This window comes from Triturus cristatus, chromosome 4_1, assembly GCF_964204655.1.
Source record: "Triturus cristatus chromosome 4_1, aTriCri1.1, whole genome shotgun sequence".
NCBI lineage: Eukaryota > Metazoa > Chordata > Amphibia > Caudata > Salamandridae > Triturus > Triturus cristatus.
In genome coordinates, this window is record NC_140585.1 from 453,586,243 (window position 1) to 453,601,836 (window position 15,594).

General features: G+C 44.1%; 1 protein-coding gene across 1 annotated transcript in view; it reads right to left on the reverse strand.

Annotated features, from left to right (window-relative positions):
• VWF (von Willebrand factor) overlaps nucleotides 1-15,594 on the reverse strand; it is a 1,048,714-nt gene that overhangs the window by 871,029 nt on the left and 162,091 nt on the right. Inside the window, exon 10 of the mRNA XM_085652611.1 lies at nucleotides 8,327-8,373. Within this exon, the coding sequence (XP_085508737.1) occupies nucleotides 8,327-8,373 (47 nt within the window). The remainder of the gene's footprint in view (nucleotides 1-8,326; nucleotides 8,374-15,594) is intronic.

Below are 15,594 nucleotides of genomic sequence, written 5' to 3' on the forward strand. Positions count from 1 at the left end.
CATGAGCCCAATGCTCCATCTGCAGCTATACCAGTTTAGTCTGGTGCAACAGAGATTTGGCCAAAGAGCCAGCCCCCTAGCCAGGCCCTGCACCCAACCTTTTGTGGGCAGCCAACACCCACAGCACATAATCTTGTTCATAATCAGCAGGGTTTGGCCTTGCAATACTCCCAACAATCCCTCTACATGCAACCCCCGTACCCAGCTGAAGATTGTGCGCAGCGGGACTGGCAATCAGGCTTGGCATCCAGGCCATGCGCCTCCCTCCACAGATGGCCTAACATCACTGCACATTGCCTTCGGACTTGTGCAGTTGGATTGGCCACATGACCAGGCCTGTGACCAGCTCCTTTACCCAACTTATCATGGGCAGCCAACACCCACAGCACATCGGCGTCAGCATTATGTCATGTGGTTGGATGCAGGGCCTGGCCTCAGGTCAGGATTTATGGGCACCCATCCTATGCTGCACACGCCCTACTGGTGTGAACAATGGGGATTGGCCGCAGGGCTTAGCGTCCGGTCATGCCCTGAGTCCAACTCTCCGTGTGAGGCCAACAGCAGTAGGGGGTTGGCCATGAGTCCTGGCCTTTGTCCACGCCCCGCACCAAAAACTCCAAAGGGAGCCAACTCTGCTGCACAGGGTCATGTGCAGTGGGGATGCTGGCAGAGCCCAGGGCCGAACTGGTAACAGAAACCGGCCCTGGCCAAATGCTCAGCTGGCCCCCGTTGAGGGGTTGCTGCAGAGCTCTTTGCAAGGGTCGGTTTCGGCCGATTTTATTACAAGGGGCTGATATTGCCAGCCCAAGGTAACAAAACTGGCCACCCAGGGGCCCAAAACCAGACCCTACCCTGGTGGCCCACTAGGGAAACGCTCTGTGTCCGCTACGGCCATTCTGGCCCTGGTAGAGCCTGAAATATAGACTTCCAGCCATATGCAGTGAGGTAGACTGCGAGACTATGTCATTGGCCAACTCACAAACCCAATTCTCTGAAGGTGGCAAGCACTCACAATGTGCAGTCTTTGGTCGTACACTACAGTGATTATCCAAACGTCCAGCCCTCCGCCCAGGCCCTGCACCTAACACTCTTCTGGTGGGTAACCCTTTTGCACAGCTGGGAATTAGCCACAGGCTCTGCCCACTGCCTATATGCCCAACTCTCCACAGACAGCCAACATCTCAACTCCTGCCCTTCAGCCATGCACAGAGGGGTTGGTTGTAGGGCTGGCCTCCAGTCAAGCCCTGTGCACAATCTACCACAGATCACCTTCAGACACCCACATCAGAGATTTGTCACAGTCATGAGTCCAACCCACTGCAGGCTGTTAACCCAAGCTACTCACAGCCTCTGTACAGCAGGGTTTGCTCTGGCCAGACACTTCACCCAGCTCTTCATTGGCTGCCAATATTCACATTGCATGGCCTTCGCAGGGTCTGCTCTCAACTCTCCATGGGTGACTAACCAACTGGTGTGCATGGCCTTTGGCTGTGTGTAGCAAGGTTTGTTGCAAGGCCTGGCCTGTGCCATACTCTCAGCAGACAGTCAGCCCCTCTGCGCACAGCCTTTGGTCATGCACCACAGAGTGTCTCTCTTAATAGACATGGTGCATGTTTCCTTTCTCCCTTCGGTGCAAGGTGGGGCGGCAACTTTGGTTGCTTTGTTGCCTCGTGTCAAAATTTAGTAAATATTGGCCTAAATATCTTATTTTCTTTATTTGTTCACAGGAACCTCAAATCATAGGATGAATTGCAGAAGGGTATGTGGGGCCCAGGGGACATCCAGGAACTGCGAATCCAGCACAAGATTCATGAATGCCGCAGTAAAAAACTTTATTTGTAATTTTTAAATTAATATCATAGAGAATTCCTTTGGTGACCTGGAGGTCAGGGTCAGTGCCCTGCCCTCTTGTGATATTTGTCTTTGTTTTTCACATCACAGTGCTCGGTGCACTGTGTTGGTACATGGAAGACTCAACAGAAATGTTTCTGTGATGGCCAGACAGTCACAGTGAATCTGGGGTGGATTTATGAATCTGTAATGCACAAAAGGAGACAGTCCTTATCCCAATGGGGTGCCTTTATGGTTTTGAACTGGAGTCTCTAATCCTCTTTGGATTCTTGAATTCATGAAGGATGTTCGAATAAACGGTCCTCTTCATGCCCAGAACAAGCATCTCTGCAAACACTAATTTCTCAAAGATTATTGAGTGCATTTGCGCCAAATCAAAAAGCATAATCTGTGTTAAATTCAACCTTTGTTCCAAATTTGGTGCAATTCCGTTCAGCCATTTTATCTGTTTTAAAGAGCAAAGGCTCTAATAGGAATTAAAATGGGAAAAGGCTTATTTGGGAACACGCCCTATATTTATATATAGTAAAAGTAAACATGTCTTCTAGATAAAATACATAGAAACACTCAAGCAGTCACAGACAATAAACAGCCACAGACCCAGGCCCAGTCACCACATATACAGGTACACTGGTGTGGAGGGGTATGAGAATGGACAAAGGGAAAGATGAATAAACAGAAGTTTGAACGGATGTGCAATTGGTGAATGGCTGATAAAGGTGCATATACATCTAAATACATAGCCATATCAGTCAGGAGTAACAATTTGAGGCAGAGAAAGAAGTATTATCAAGGCCCATTCCTTCTTTGGGATCTGCTTGAATACGTCACTTGTTCTTGTTGATGTAATACTTGAGTCACTATGCAGATCAAATCATTAACCTTTTCGGAATGAGCACCTATAAGTATCAGTGTATTGAACTCTGCAAGCCCATTCGATCCTTGGCATCTTTAGTACAATCATAAGTACATAGCGGTGTGATTCAGTATCTGCACATCTCTTGTACAACTAACTATATGGTTCACTTTGGGTTGCCGGACTGCTCCATGAATATCGAACAATGTACACCCTGTCCTCGGCTTTTCTTTATAGTGTCACCGCTATAAGGTGAACTGGCATGGTTTAGGCAAATAAAGGCGGACGGCTACAATCTCAGAATGGAATGAATCGCACAAGATAAAAGCATGATGTGTCATATTAGAGGTCATCAGGCAACCCTTGTTGCACTATAGTCTTCGCACTGGTATTATCTCTGGTATCATTTTCTACAAAGGACCAGGACATGTTGTGGTCATTGTGTTGAACATTGAACTGATTTTTATTTTTTCTTCCTCAGTAATTAAATAAATTTCCTTCTCGCGTTTTGGAACCGCTTGGACAAAAAAAAGAAACCTGCTACACAACTTTTTTTCTCTGTTTGGCTCTCACGTGTGTTTTCTTAAGTAGCCTTTGCTTACACTAGCAGACAGTAAGCGTCTTTCACAATAATAGTTTTAAAGGGACGGGATTGTAAAAAGACTCCCAGAACCAGTTTCAAATTGTGACTAATTTCAGTCATGTAATGCAGTGACTAACACACAACACTACAACCAATGAAAACAGTAGATATCCTACTATCAATAGCAAAACTCCACCCTTCATAGATGAACCCTGTATATACAGTACTTGATGCTCCAGTGACAAAACATGCTCTTTATCATAGCACATCTGCTGACACCTATATTTATTTATTTTACTGGAAGAGAATCAAGTATGTGACAAGGAACAATACAGCTTTGCAGCCAACCAATTAAAGAGTAATTATTGATTCAGCTCTTATAACTGGAAGGCTTGTCTAAGACAACGGTACATAGACGGTCATGAATGAATTGGAAACATATCCGTCAACCTCAATAGGAGCCTGTTGAGGAAGAAGAAGCAATATCTTCACAAGTGTGGCTGCAATTACAGTTTACTGCAACTTTTAGACTCAATATCATAACATGATCCAGGAGGGCAGTGTGCTCCTAAAATTTGCCCCTCGTTGTCTAATCTGGATTAAGGCTGCGATATAGGAGTGATTGGAGAACTATTCCACTTTCTCTAGCCTGCCATGTGTTTATTCCAGATTTTCCAAGACTAACTCCAGAACTTCACAGAGGTAGCTGATGACATCTTCATATACCCATTCAGAAAGTTTACAATGTCTCACCAGGAGTGCACATTCCTTGGACCAGGGGGCGCCTGCCTCGCCACTCCTTTGCTCCGTGGAGAAAGCCTGGGAAGATGTGCTTCGCTCCAGTTGGCCAGGGCATTTCAATCCGGATAAGAAACCCAAGACTCGCTGTTTGTATTTCCCTGAACTTCCTAAGAAGCCCTGTAGCCTTGGTTGAGCTGGAGATCTGCCTAGTAACAGGACTTGTGAATTTGCTGTTCTCCCCAAACACTAGGAAATCCTTGTCACTCTGACCAGTGCTGGAAGAATAGGAAGCTGTAATGCCTAGCTTGAAGAGTAGCTAGCTCCTCACTGGATGTACAAGAGCAAAGTCCACCAGTATATGCTTGAGTTTGGTTATCACATGGCACTGCACATACTAGGATCCGTGAGGATTCTGCAGCCCTGATGGCCAAACAATAAAAGACATCTACTTTACAGGAGGGTTGGAGCCCTTCAGGGAATATTCTTTGACTGTGAATGTGGTGAGAATACATCACCCTGGCCTGCTCTATACTGTTCCCCACAATGTAGAATCCCTTAACACCCCTTTGTTAGTCTGAGTGGCACGTAAGGGATTTCCTCATTTCTCCTAGGCCTTATGATGATCCCATGGCTGAATTGAACACCCCGATTCTGGAACCATATGAACCATTTATGACGTACCATTTAATGGAAATAGAACTGTGTTTTATGCTCCCTGTCAGCGACCACCAGAAACCATTGTTTTTCTCTGAGTTGAGAAGCCCAGTTCACTGTTGATAGAGCAGAGGTTTTGCTCTTACAAATTTGTGACACATAAGAAAGAAAATTAATAGTGACAATACCGATGATGACAAACATGAATTAACCTCCACATTTCTGGAATATGATAAAATGTCATTCTGATTTAGATCCTACATAGTAAAAGCATGCAGAATGTTAGAATGAGCTTATGTTATATTTCATATTTATTAAATAGATGTGAATTTTTAACACCTTAATTACATTGATCCTGTGATTTGATAATGTGATAATAAAAATAACTATGAATTCTTTTTGCAAAATTAATGTTTCATGTGTTAGAAATGAATAGTATTTCATGTGCAGCGAGTACACTAAAAATGACAAAAGAAAAGTAGCTGCTACACGGCTATTAGTTAAAGTAACAGCTGTATGTCTTTCATCAAACGTACTTATAATTGTGTGTGCCTCAATAACAAATATGCAAAGACGATTTATTTGTAATTTCTTTATATATGGGTAACGTTGACATTTGCAAACATTTAATGAGTACCCTATACTTGCGTGAAACGCTTATTACTTGACTTAAGTGTTATCAAGATTAATACTGTATGTTTTGTAATTTACGAGATTCATATTTTAGCATAATTTTATCGTGAATGAGCTGTATTTCATGAAGCCCTCAAATCTTTTTTCCTTTTCCATACATGAACTCATGAACTGATGAGTCTCAAGCCTATGGGAACGTTTAGCAAAGTGGCCACTTGTGTTCTAATTCTCAATTGCTTCCTTTGACATAAACAGCACAGCTTGACTGTACTTCCAACAAAAACTGTTACATACTAGAACTGATGCTTGGCAACAAACTGTTTGAAATTCGAGAGCATGATCTCTCTTCCTCTCTGAGTTGTTCATATGACTAAACTTACAATGGTTTTAAGGAAGCTACGTAACTTGAATTACTTAATTCTTCTGGATTGTATACTGTTACCTAATACATCATCCTCATCCTATTAAAGACGAGCAATGGGACATAGTGGTCTGACATTCCTGAAGATATCAAGGGGTGTCACTCCGGAACTCATGGAGTATAATTACACAGATTTTGGAACTGAACAGTGCTCACCCATTTGCAGCATTGAGACTGACAGCTTGGACAGCCAAAGACTACGTGAACTGTGACTTGATCCTGCGATCTGCTGCAGGCTTGTATGCTAGCATAGCGGAACCTTTTCGGCCAAAAGGGTTCGCCTCATGCTGCTGTGACTTTAATGTTACAGATACAGACTCAGACAGATTTCTGTCTTTAAAAAACTCGAACTAGTCACTTGGAACTATCTGAACTTTCCCATGGGTGTGTATAAGGCTCAACTGATTTCCTATTGATCCATATGCTATAGTGATCCAAAATCTACCTCGGCTGAGGAGGATTTTTCCATTCATCCTTGGATCTCGCAGAGTTCGATGTTTGCTTTATTAAAGATATTTAGTTACATTTAGGACTGTCTACCATTTATTTTGGTGTTCATTACTCTTAAATGCAATACTGAAACTTGGGATTTAAGATAAACTCTGCTGATTCTGACTCATTATTTACTTGCGGGTAAATCTTTTCATTAATATACTTTATAGTCTGTGTATTGACTTAATTAAACTTTGAGTAATAACAATTTAAGTGTAGCAAATAATATATTCCTTGTCCTCATTTGGTTATTGCTCATCCTCGGAATATCCAGTCCCTTTCAGCACAGAGCAAGATCCATCTGAGAACCAACTAGAAAATGATGGTAGCCAGAGGTTAAAATGAAATACAGTGAACAATAAGAGAAATAGTTTTGGGCCCAGTGCGTAATGCTACAACACTGTTTATTGGTGTCGGTTTATCTACTTAGAACATTTTTAACAGGTTCTCAGCAGCTTAAGTTCAGAACCACTGAGCTGGCCTCCCTTCTACTTACTGGTACAAAAGGGGGTGGTGATGGACTACTTACAACTGCTGTCAAAGTAGGGCAAACAGCAAACATATTATAGCACTCGATAATGTTGTGACATTCCGTCTGTCACCTTCTGTTAGTGAAGTAAATTGCCCATAAAAAGGAATTTAGACTCAATTTCTTCAAGAAATTGTGGAAGACTCACAATCTTCACAAGTGCTATGACACTTTATGTGGCCTTATTTCTGCCTCAGCAGGGGTATCTTTTTTCTGTTGAGTTATACTTGAGTTTCATTTTGTTTGTTGCATTTTTACATAGCGCGATTTTTGACCCAGAGGTACTGGAGTGCTTTACATGAGCACCATTTATATTACATAAGGACACATTCATTTGTTGATTGGCAAGGGGAAGTTAAGTGAGTTGTCCAGAATCACAGTATGTTAAGCCAATGTCAAGACTCAAACCTAGTTCCCCAGCAACAAAGTCACTAGCTCTGGCACTACTGCCACAATCTCTCCCCTAATTAAACTGCTCTACTCTGTACCTATTTCTTTGAAAAGTATAGCTCTGGTTGGACATTGAGATACTGGGTGTAATTACAGTGTCAAACTCTACCTGAGTTTAACGCCTGCTATCACCTTTTGGAGTAAGCCTTAACTACAGGATCTTGGAGAACAAAGAGCATGAAGGAAATAACTTGGTATCACAGTGGAGCGTGAACCATAGTATCCACCACAGAAACTGCCTAGTAGTTTCCAATTTCAGCTGGTGGTTACTGCATCAACGCTCATTTCTGGGAACTAAGGCTTCTTTATCAACATCAGCCAGAGCAAGAGAGAGAAAGGCAGCAGAGAAAATAAAGGACGATAAACGTAGGAAAACTATGGCAAACTAAGAAAGCATGGATGAAATAGAATCTTCAAGAGTGAGATAACGATACTGAAAATGTAAGGTGGTGGAACAAAGATATGAGGGTGATTAATATTCCTGCTAGAAGGAGAGATCTGAGTTTTGTTTAGTTTCAGTTTTGACTCACTATAAAGTAGCACAAAGGGTTGATAGGCCTGTCGGAAAGGGCAGATCTATATTTTATGTGGATAGCTGAGTGGACTAGTAAGGCCAGCGATTACCAGCCCTTTAAAACAAATGAAATGTATGTGAGAGAAGGGTTATGCAGAGATGAGTGGCACTTTTGCTGGGTAGTAGTGAGGGAATCTGAGGGGGAGGTCATAGGGGGTGCCAAAAAAGTTTGTCGCACTCGCGCCAACAGCACTAAAGCTGGCCCTGAACTTAAAAACTGCTATTTAAGAACAACTGACGGCCCTTTGCATAGGGAAAAACCTCAAAAGACCCGACCTCTCACTTGCATAAAAGAAGAACAGAAATTCAACTTTTGGAAGAATATTAATCTCTCATCTTCAACTACGAGAGAAGGGGAAAGCAGAGATGTGAACTGCAAAGGCATGTAGAGGTGGGTCCGTCGGCAGTATATGTCACTCAATCTTAAGTAGCATCAGAAAATGAGAAATGGTTAGATTAACACTTACTATGACCAACTAAAATATGTACCTGTGTTGCACCTGAGTTTATAAAAAGCATATAAACAATGTACATCAACTTACCTGGGCAATTTTCATTGCCACACACCCACTGGCCATGTCTGCAAGTGCTGCAAAAAAAGACCATGACGTTACAAACAAAAACTAACTAGAGAAAACAACTGTTCAAACTGAAAACAAAAGGAGAAATGAATAGGAATCAGAACATTTTAAGGCAATGCACACATTTTCAGCTGTCAATTCTATGTATCACATCCTCTCCGTACATTTGTAAACAAGAGACATTACACATTGGTAGACCCTCTTCCAAAGGGTCCTCTGAATGGTATTTTAAACTCGCTGTTTGCTAGCATTGTTTTTGTTACTGTTTCTTCTGTGTACCTTTTCATCTAATTAGGTTGGATCATCTCCCTCAGCTGCTATCCCCAGCATGCGATAACTCCCTTCAGCTATTTATAGTTGTCTCTCATTCTCAAGTTTAAAAGTAGAAAGCTATGGGTTTCAGAGATAGGCTTCTCCCAGGTCCAAAGCCTTAGCCTGGGCTTTATGACAGACACCTTCCTGTCTCTGCTGTGATGAGTAAATTCAGTTGCCTGAACTTTCTTACTTATACCTCAGCAGAATACTGGCACTACTACTACTGTGTGGTTTTCCCAACTTAGCGACTGTATCTAAGACCCTGTTCTCCCGTCAGTCTGACAGCAATAAGCGGCATACCAATGAGCCCCATCACACCGCTGTGTGGAGAACACACGGGTCTAGCTCTTGCCATGTTTGTATCCTGCGCTTTGGATGCTGACGTCACTGCACTGGAGCTCAGTCAGGAGCATGGGAGGCAGGCCCTCTTCAGTGCTCGGTGCACAGCCTGGGATCACTCCTTATGTCTGGGTACACTCACAGAGCAGTACAACAATGTAACCCTGCCTCCTTTGGGCCCAGATGTCTGAACTAGGGTGAACTTTTGACATTGTTCAACATTCTGTCAATCAATTGTTCTTTTTCCATTTGCCACCCCGAGTGGGACAAATATGCTCAGACGTGGGTCCCGTGCTCTCCATGCCACTGGAGTCAAGCTAACCTGGCTGAAGAAGGGTGATATCGCGAAACCAGCCCCAGGATGCTTGCTTTCAGTCCAGGGAGGACCTGGCCTGGCAGTTCGGGCTGGATTGGTCCCATGGGGAGCAAGGTCAAGACTGATTTGCAATTGGCTGTGTTTAATCTGGAATGGCACATGGAGCACAAACGATGGATTTAGGTCCAGATCTCTGTACTGGGGTGAATGTATGACATTGTTCTGCATTCTGTCCATCAATTGTTCTTTTTGCATTTGTCACCCTGAGTGGGATGGGTATGCCCAGACTTGGGTGCCGTGCTCTCCATGCCACTGGAGTCAAGCTATCCTGGCTGATGAGGGGTGAAACCCCGAAACCGGTCCTAGGATGCTTGTTTCCAGTCCAGAGAGAAGCTTGCCTGGCAGTTCGGGCTGGACTGTTCCCATGAGGCACAGGGTCAAGACTGATTTGCATATGGCTGGGTTCGAACTGGAATGGCATGGTGAGCAAAAGAACGATGGATTTAGGCCCAGATCTCTGTACTAGGGTGAATGTATGATATTGTTCCGCATTCTGTCCATCAATTATTCTTTTTGCATTTGTCACCCGAGTGGGACGGGTACGCCCAGACGTGGGTCCCGTGCTCTCCATGCCACTGGAGTCAAGCTATCCTGGCTAATGAGTGGTGAAACCCCAAAACCGGTCCTAGGATGCTTGTTTCCAGTTTAGGGAGAACCTTGCCTGGCAGTTCGGGCTGGACTGTTCCCATGAGGCACAGGGTCAAGACAGATTTGCATATGGCTGGGTTCAAACTGGAATGGCATGGTGAGCAAAAGAACGATGGATTTAGGCCCAGATCTCTGTACTTGGGTGAATGTATGACATTGTTCTGCATTCTGTCCATAAATTGTTCTTTTTGCATTTGTCCTGCCCAGTAGTATACATTAGTTATTCCCATCCACACCACACTACATTAGTAGTATATTTATTCTGTAAATCTCTCCTGTTATTCAACAGACCCACCTATAACTCTTTCCCTCTTGAGGAAGAAGTCCATTGGGGTGTCGGAAGAATATTTCTAGAAAACGACTAAAGACGATGAACTGTGGACATCACAAACTTTATCCAGTTTTAAGTATATGCCTCATCATCCAGTACCTGGAGCACTGCCATTTGAAAATGCATTTCAGTTTTTCTCTCTCATACTTTCTTCAGGCAGGTGTAAATGAGTTATACAAACCGAGGTTAGAACTTTTTCAGATCCCATTAACTCTTTTTTGTTGTATTCTTAAATCTTTGCTATCCAGACATAAGGTTCTGGCTGCCAACTACCAAGACAAAACGCAAACTCAGCATGCAGTAGCACTAATGAAGGATGAAACGTTATGATCCATTACAGAGATGATTCTGTCAAGAGTAACTACCTGTGGCTGAGATTAGCCCAAGCATTCCACCCATCACTTTTTTGGTACATAAGTATGGTACCAGATGCGCGAGGGGTATGCTCAGTTGCTCACACTGCTGCAGTACTAAAGCTACACTGGAGTGAGGAAGTTCAAATAGGCCGAAACTGGTGTTGGGTTCCTTGTGTTCCTAATCAGAGGGAACCTGGCCTGGCAGTTCTGGCTGGACTGTACCTATTGGAGCAGAATCAAGACTGATTTGCATGTGGCTTGTTCCTGTCTGAGGTGGCATGGTGGGTAAATGAATAATGATGATGGATGGACAGGAATGCGAATGAATGATTTTTTGTTTAAAATTAGTTTATTGGGATTTTTACATTTCTTATTACATAGTAACATCTTATATCATTGTAATGCATTGACACATGACACTGCAATTAGGAGCGAAATTAGGAGCATGCACATCTTTACTGCATCACAAACATTATAAAACTAGACATTGTAAAAAGTTTCTGGGAGGAACCCTTCTACCGGTTTGTGCTCCTCGGTGGTAGTTTATTATAATCTGGCTAGGCTTGCTACCAATGAGTATGCACAGATATTCTACTCCCATGTTTTCTTTCCCTGTGTCATCGCGTCTGAGTTTACCTGAATTTGTTCCCATCCAACAATCATCAGAGTCGTAACTGCCGATGAGAAAAAACAAACTACCTACTTGGAGGGTAAAACTAGGGGAAACGTTGGGGACCTTTGTCTAAGAAATCAATAATGTGGCTGGTGGCGTTTCCTTTGTGCGGTGTAGTGTTACGGATGTGGGGGGGGACCCTCATGGTAGGCCACCCTAGTGTAGTTGTTGAGTTCACCTGATATGGCTTTAGTAGGGCACCAGTTTTAGGCGAGTGGGCCCTGTATTGGGACATCTGCTAAAGGCCCTATAGGGGATAGGGGTGGCGTCTGGGGTTGGGAGTCTTACGGGTGCTTCCGCCGGGGTTGTTTCATGTGTAAATTGATGTAATAGTTGTTCCCATTCTAGAGATATGGGACGTTTACGGATTCCCTTCACTTCCTCTTTTCTCAACACCTCTTCTTCCGCTTTACCCCATTTTTTCATGGCGCCTACCCAAGCTGCTTCTGGGGGTCCCGTCGGGGCCCACCAGTGCATGGATAATCCTCTTTTTACTAAGAGAACGGCTAGGGATGCGAAGCGGTTCTGCACTTTTTCATTCTTCCGCCTGCGGAAGATCCCAAGGGTGCATGCTTCCCATGTGGACATGGTCGTGATGTTGGTCGTCACCCGAAGTGTCCGGTGTACGTGATCCCAGTATTCTCTAATAGAGGGGCAGTCCCAGAACATGTGCTTGAAGTCTGCCTCAGGGGTTTGACATCGGGGGCATGCAAAGTATGTGTATGGATAAAAAACGGTGGAGATGGTGTGGTGTTAGGTATGCTCTGTGGAGGACATTGGATTGAATGTTCCTGAAACGTGCGTTCCTGGAGACCTTTTTGGGGTATTCTAATGCTGTTCCCTATCATTGAACACTCACCCCATTTCAGTTTCCCATGTCTGACACAATGAATGTAGTGGGTTGAGAATCAGTTCTCGGACGGCTTTGTAGAGTCATGTGACCAGGTGCCTGCCTGCACCCATGTGCAGAATGGCGTGTATCACCGGGTGTGTCTGGGGCTCCCCCCTCTTTTGGGTCCCAGTAGGGGCGTCTGCTGTCTATGAGTTGCCTGTGTAGTAAAAACTGGCCTGGCGGGAGGTCATATTGGTCAGTCATCTGGGCATACGTCCTGAGCTGGCCCTCCTCAAACAGGGATTCTACCTCCGAAACTGCATGGTCGGTCCAGATCTGGAGAGCACCGGCAGTATAATATTTCTCCTCTCGAGGGAAACCTACCAAAGGGAGCAGGGGTGAGTATGGGGGTCTTCCTTTGGACATGCAATAGATTCTCATCATGCATGTGCGAGCTATGGACAACTGGAGGGGTCAGGTGAGCATTGGCTTAGTGCCCAGGAGGAGCATCCTGGGGATTGCCGGGAGGGGTATGCGGCCCTCCTCAGTGATCGTTTCCCCGGTATGACGCTCTGCTGTCCAGTGTGATAACCACTGCAGCTGAGCTGCCAGGAAGTATGCCTCAATAGATGGCGCCCCCAATCCTCCTTGATTCGTGGGCAAATATAGTGTAGACAATGCCACCCTGTGTCGCCCCCCCCTCCCCAGATCAGCTCGGTGAGCAGAGTATCTAGTTCCTTAAAGAACGGGTGCGGCGGTATAACTGGGAGATCGGTGAAGTGGTAGAGTAGCCTGGGGACCATGATCATTTTTGCAAGGACTACTCGCCCAGTGGGGGCTAGGGGCAGTGTTTTCCAGAACCCCACTGCCGTTTGTATCCCCACCAATGTTTTACGGTGATTCCCTTTGTACAGGTCCTCAGGAGAGTGGTACAACCTCACCCCAAGCTATCTGGGCGCCTCAGTGCTCCAGGCAAGTGTCTGAGCTCCAAAATGAACTTCGAATGGGTCCAAGTGAGGGCTCAGTGGATACAGAGTGGATATTTCCAGGTTCACTTTAAGGCCGAAGGCCTCCGTGAATTCCCATAATGTCAACCAGATAGGTGTTAGGTACTTTTAGCATCGCGGACATAAATTAGGAGGTCATCCGCGTATTGTGATGCACAGTGTACCGTGTCTGCTAGTGGAATACCCCAGGTCTCACCCTCTTGACGTAGGCGTATCGCCAGGGGTTCCACCGCTAGGGCAAACAGGAGTGGGGATAGTGGGCACCCCTGTCTGGTTCCCCTTTCTATCAGGAATGGAGGAGAGATGTATTTACCTATTCTTACTCGTGAGGTAAGGTCTGTATAGAGGAGCTTTGTATATGCCATCAGGGTAGGTCCTATGTTTATTTTATGGAGAACCGCAAATAAGTATGGCCATAGCAGAGTATCAAAGGCCTTTTCGAGGTCTAGTATCAGACATGCTGCATTAGGGAACTGCGCTCTCACTGTGTCCAAATGCCACATTGGTCTGGGTGGATCAATGGTGCCAGGATTTGAGTATAACGGTCCGCTAGTAGTTAGCCCAGTATATTACAGTCTGCGTTTAGTATGGTGATTGGTCTGTATGAGGAGGGGAGCGTTGGGTCTCTGTGCAGTTTTGGAAATGTAACTATGATCGATTCCCTGAATGCGAATGAATGATGATGATGGACGGACGGGAATGTGGCCCAGAGTAATTACTAGTGGTTGAGATTAATTCAAGTATTCCAGCCATCACTTATTTGTGTACCTCATTATTGTTTAGGCAGTACATCTGTCACCTCTACCTTCTTCCAGACTAGTGTTCCTGATAGCTGGGAATCTGAAATTGTGTGTGAAGTTTATTTAGAGACAATTCATCCACTGGAAGTGTTATTTTGGGTCAAGTTTGTAAATGTGATTTTTATGTTATCAGGCCTAGGGTGTGCACATTCCTTCTCGTCAGTGGTTCCAGCCATCCTTTAGAAAAACCTAACTAAAACCTGCCCTTGTTCAACCCAGTATCCTGTACCCTTGGTTGTGCTACAAGATTAGATTAAAATGCTCATCAAATTGTATAGCTGTCAAGATTTTGAAGTCGGTCTTCCAGGAAGGCTTTATATTTGTGTAGTGCTGTATGGAAAGCTACATCCGGCATAGTGCTTCTAGGCCAATGAGCTTTAGCCTAGGTGTGTAGGGTTACTGTGAGGGCTTAGGGCCATATGTTTCATTCCAAATTGCAAACGCAAAGGCCGAAATTCGCAGAATTTCAGCATTTGCGATCGCAATTTGGCTCAGTAGTATGTATTAAAGAAAAACTGCCTCGCAAAATAAGGAATCTCAAAATTTGCGATTCCTTATTTTGCGATTGCATTTAAGGAATCGCAAATTGCGATTCCTTAAATGCAATGTAAGAAGCACAGAAAAAGTGCAATTTGGCCTTAAGGAATCGCAAATTACCACCAACTTCAAGTTGGTGGTAATTTGCAATTTCTCTGAAAAATTCACTTTTTGGCATTTTTCAAAGTGCCATGTGGCACACATACATGCCCTTAGGGCATGTATGTGTGCCACTTGTGCACACATGCACATTTCAGGGGTGTTACAGGGTGTACTTTTGACACCCTGGCACCCTTGAAATTGCATTCTCAATTTGCGATTCTCTAATTGAATACCGCAAATTGACAATGTCTTCCCATTCATTCCTATGGGCCTCTAGGCCCATAGGAATGAATGGGGAGGTATTCCTTAATTGTGAATCGCAATTTGCAATTTGCAATTAAGGAATATGTAGGATTCGCAAAATTATTTGCAAATCCTACATACATAGCGTTTTGCGATTCTCAAATAGCGATTTGCAAAAAATCACTATTTGAGAATCGCAAAAATGTTTTTTCATACATATGGCCCTAAGCTCTTTCGTAAGCCTATGAGCTGGGCAGTGTTCACATGGTGCAAAGAATATCAGTGGTTAATTAAGTGTTTTCTCCTTCTGTCACCATGCTGAGACTTAGCTCAACTCTGACCATTCATGGAATACCGCTTTCTTCCTTATTTTTTTATTCCTATTTGTCTGAATTCCTGACAACTTCTTGTCCTGATATTCCCGACATCGCTGTTGACCACCTGAGGACAAAACGACAGCGCATGAAGTGCTAGATGCCTGAATAATGGAACGAACTCCCCATTAATGCCAAGATGCACACTTACTTGAAATTCCTATGTTCTCCAATGGTAGGAACATGTGTGCAAATGTTATTTTAGCCACAGTTAGAATATCTGTCAATTGCCAGGAAACTAATGGCAACAAATATAAAAAAGCTCTCAGGATTGGAGCATTTGCTTACAAAACTAA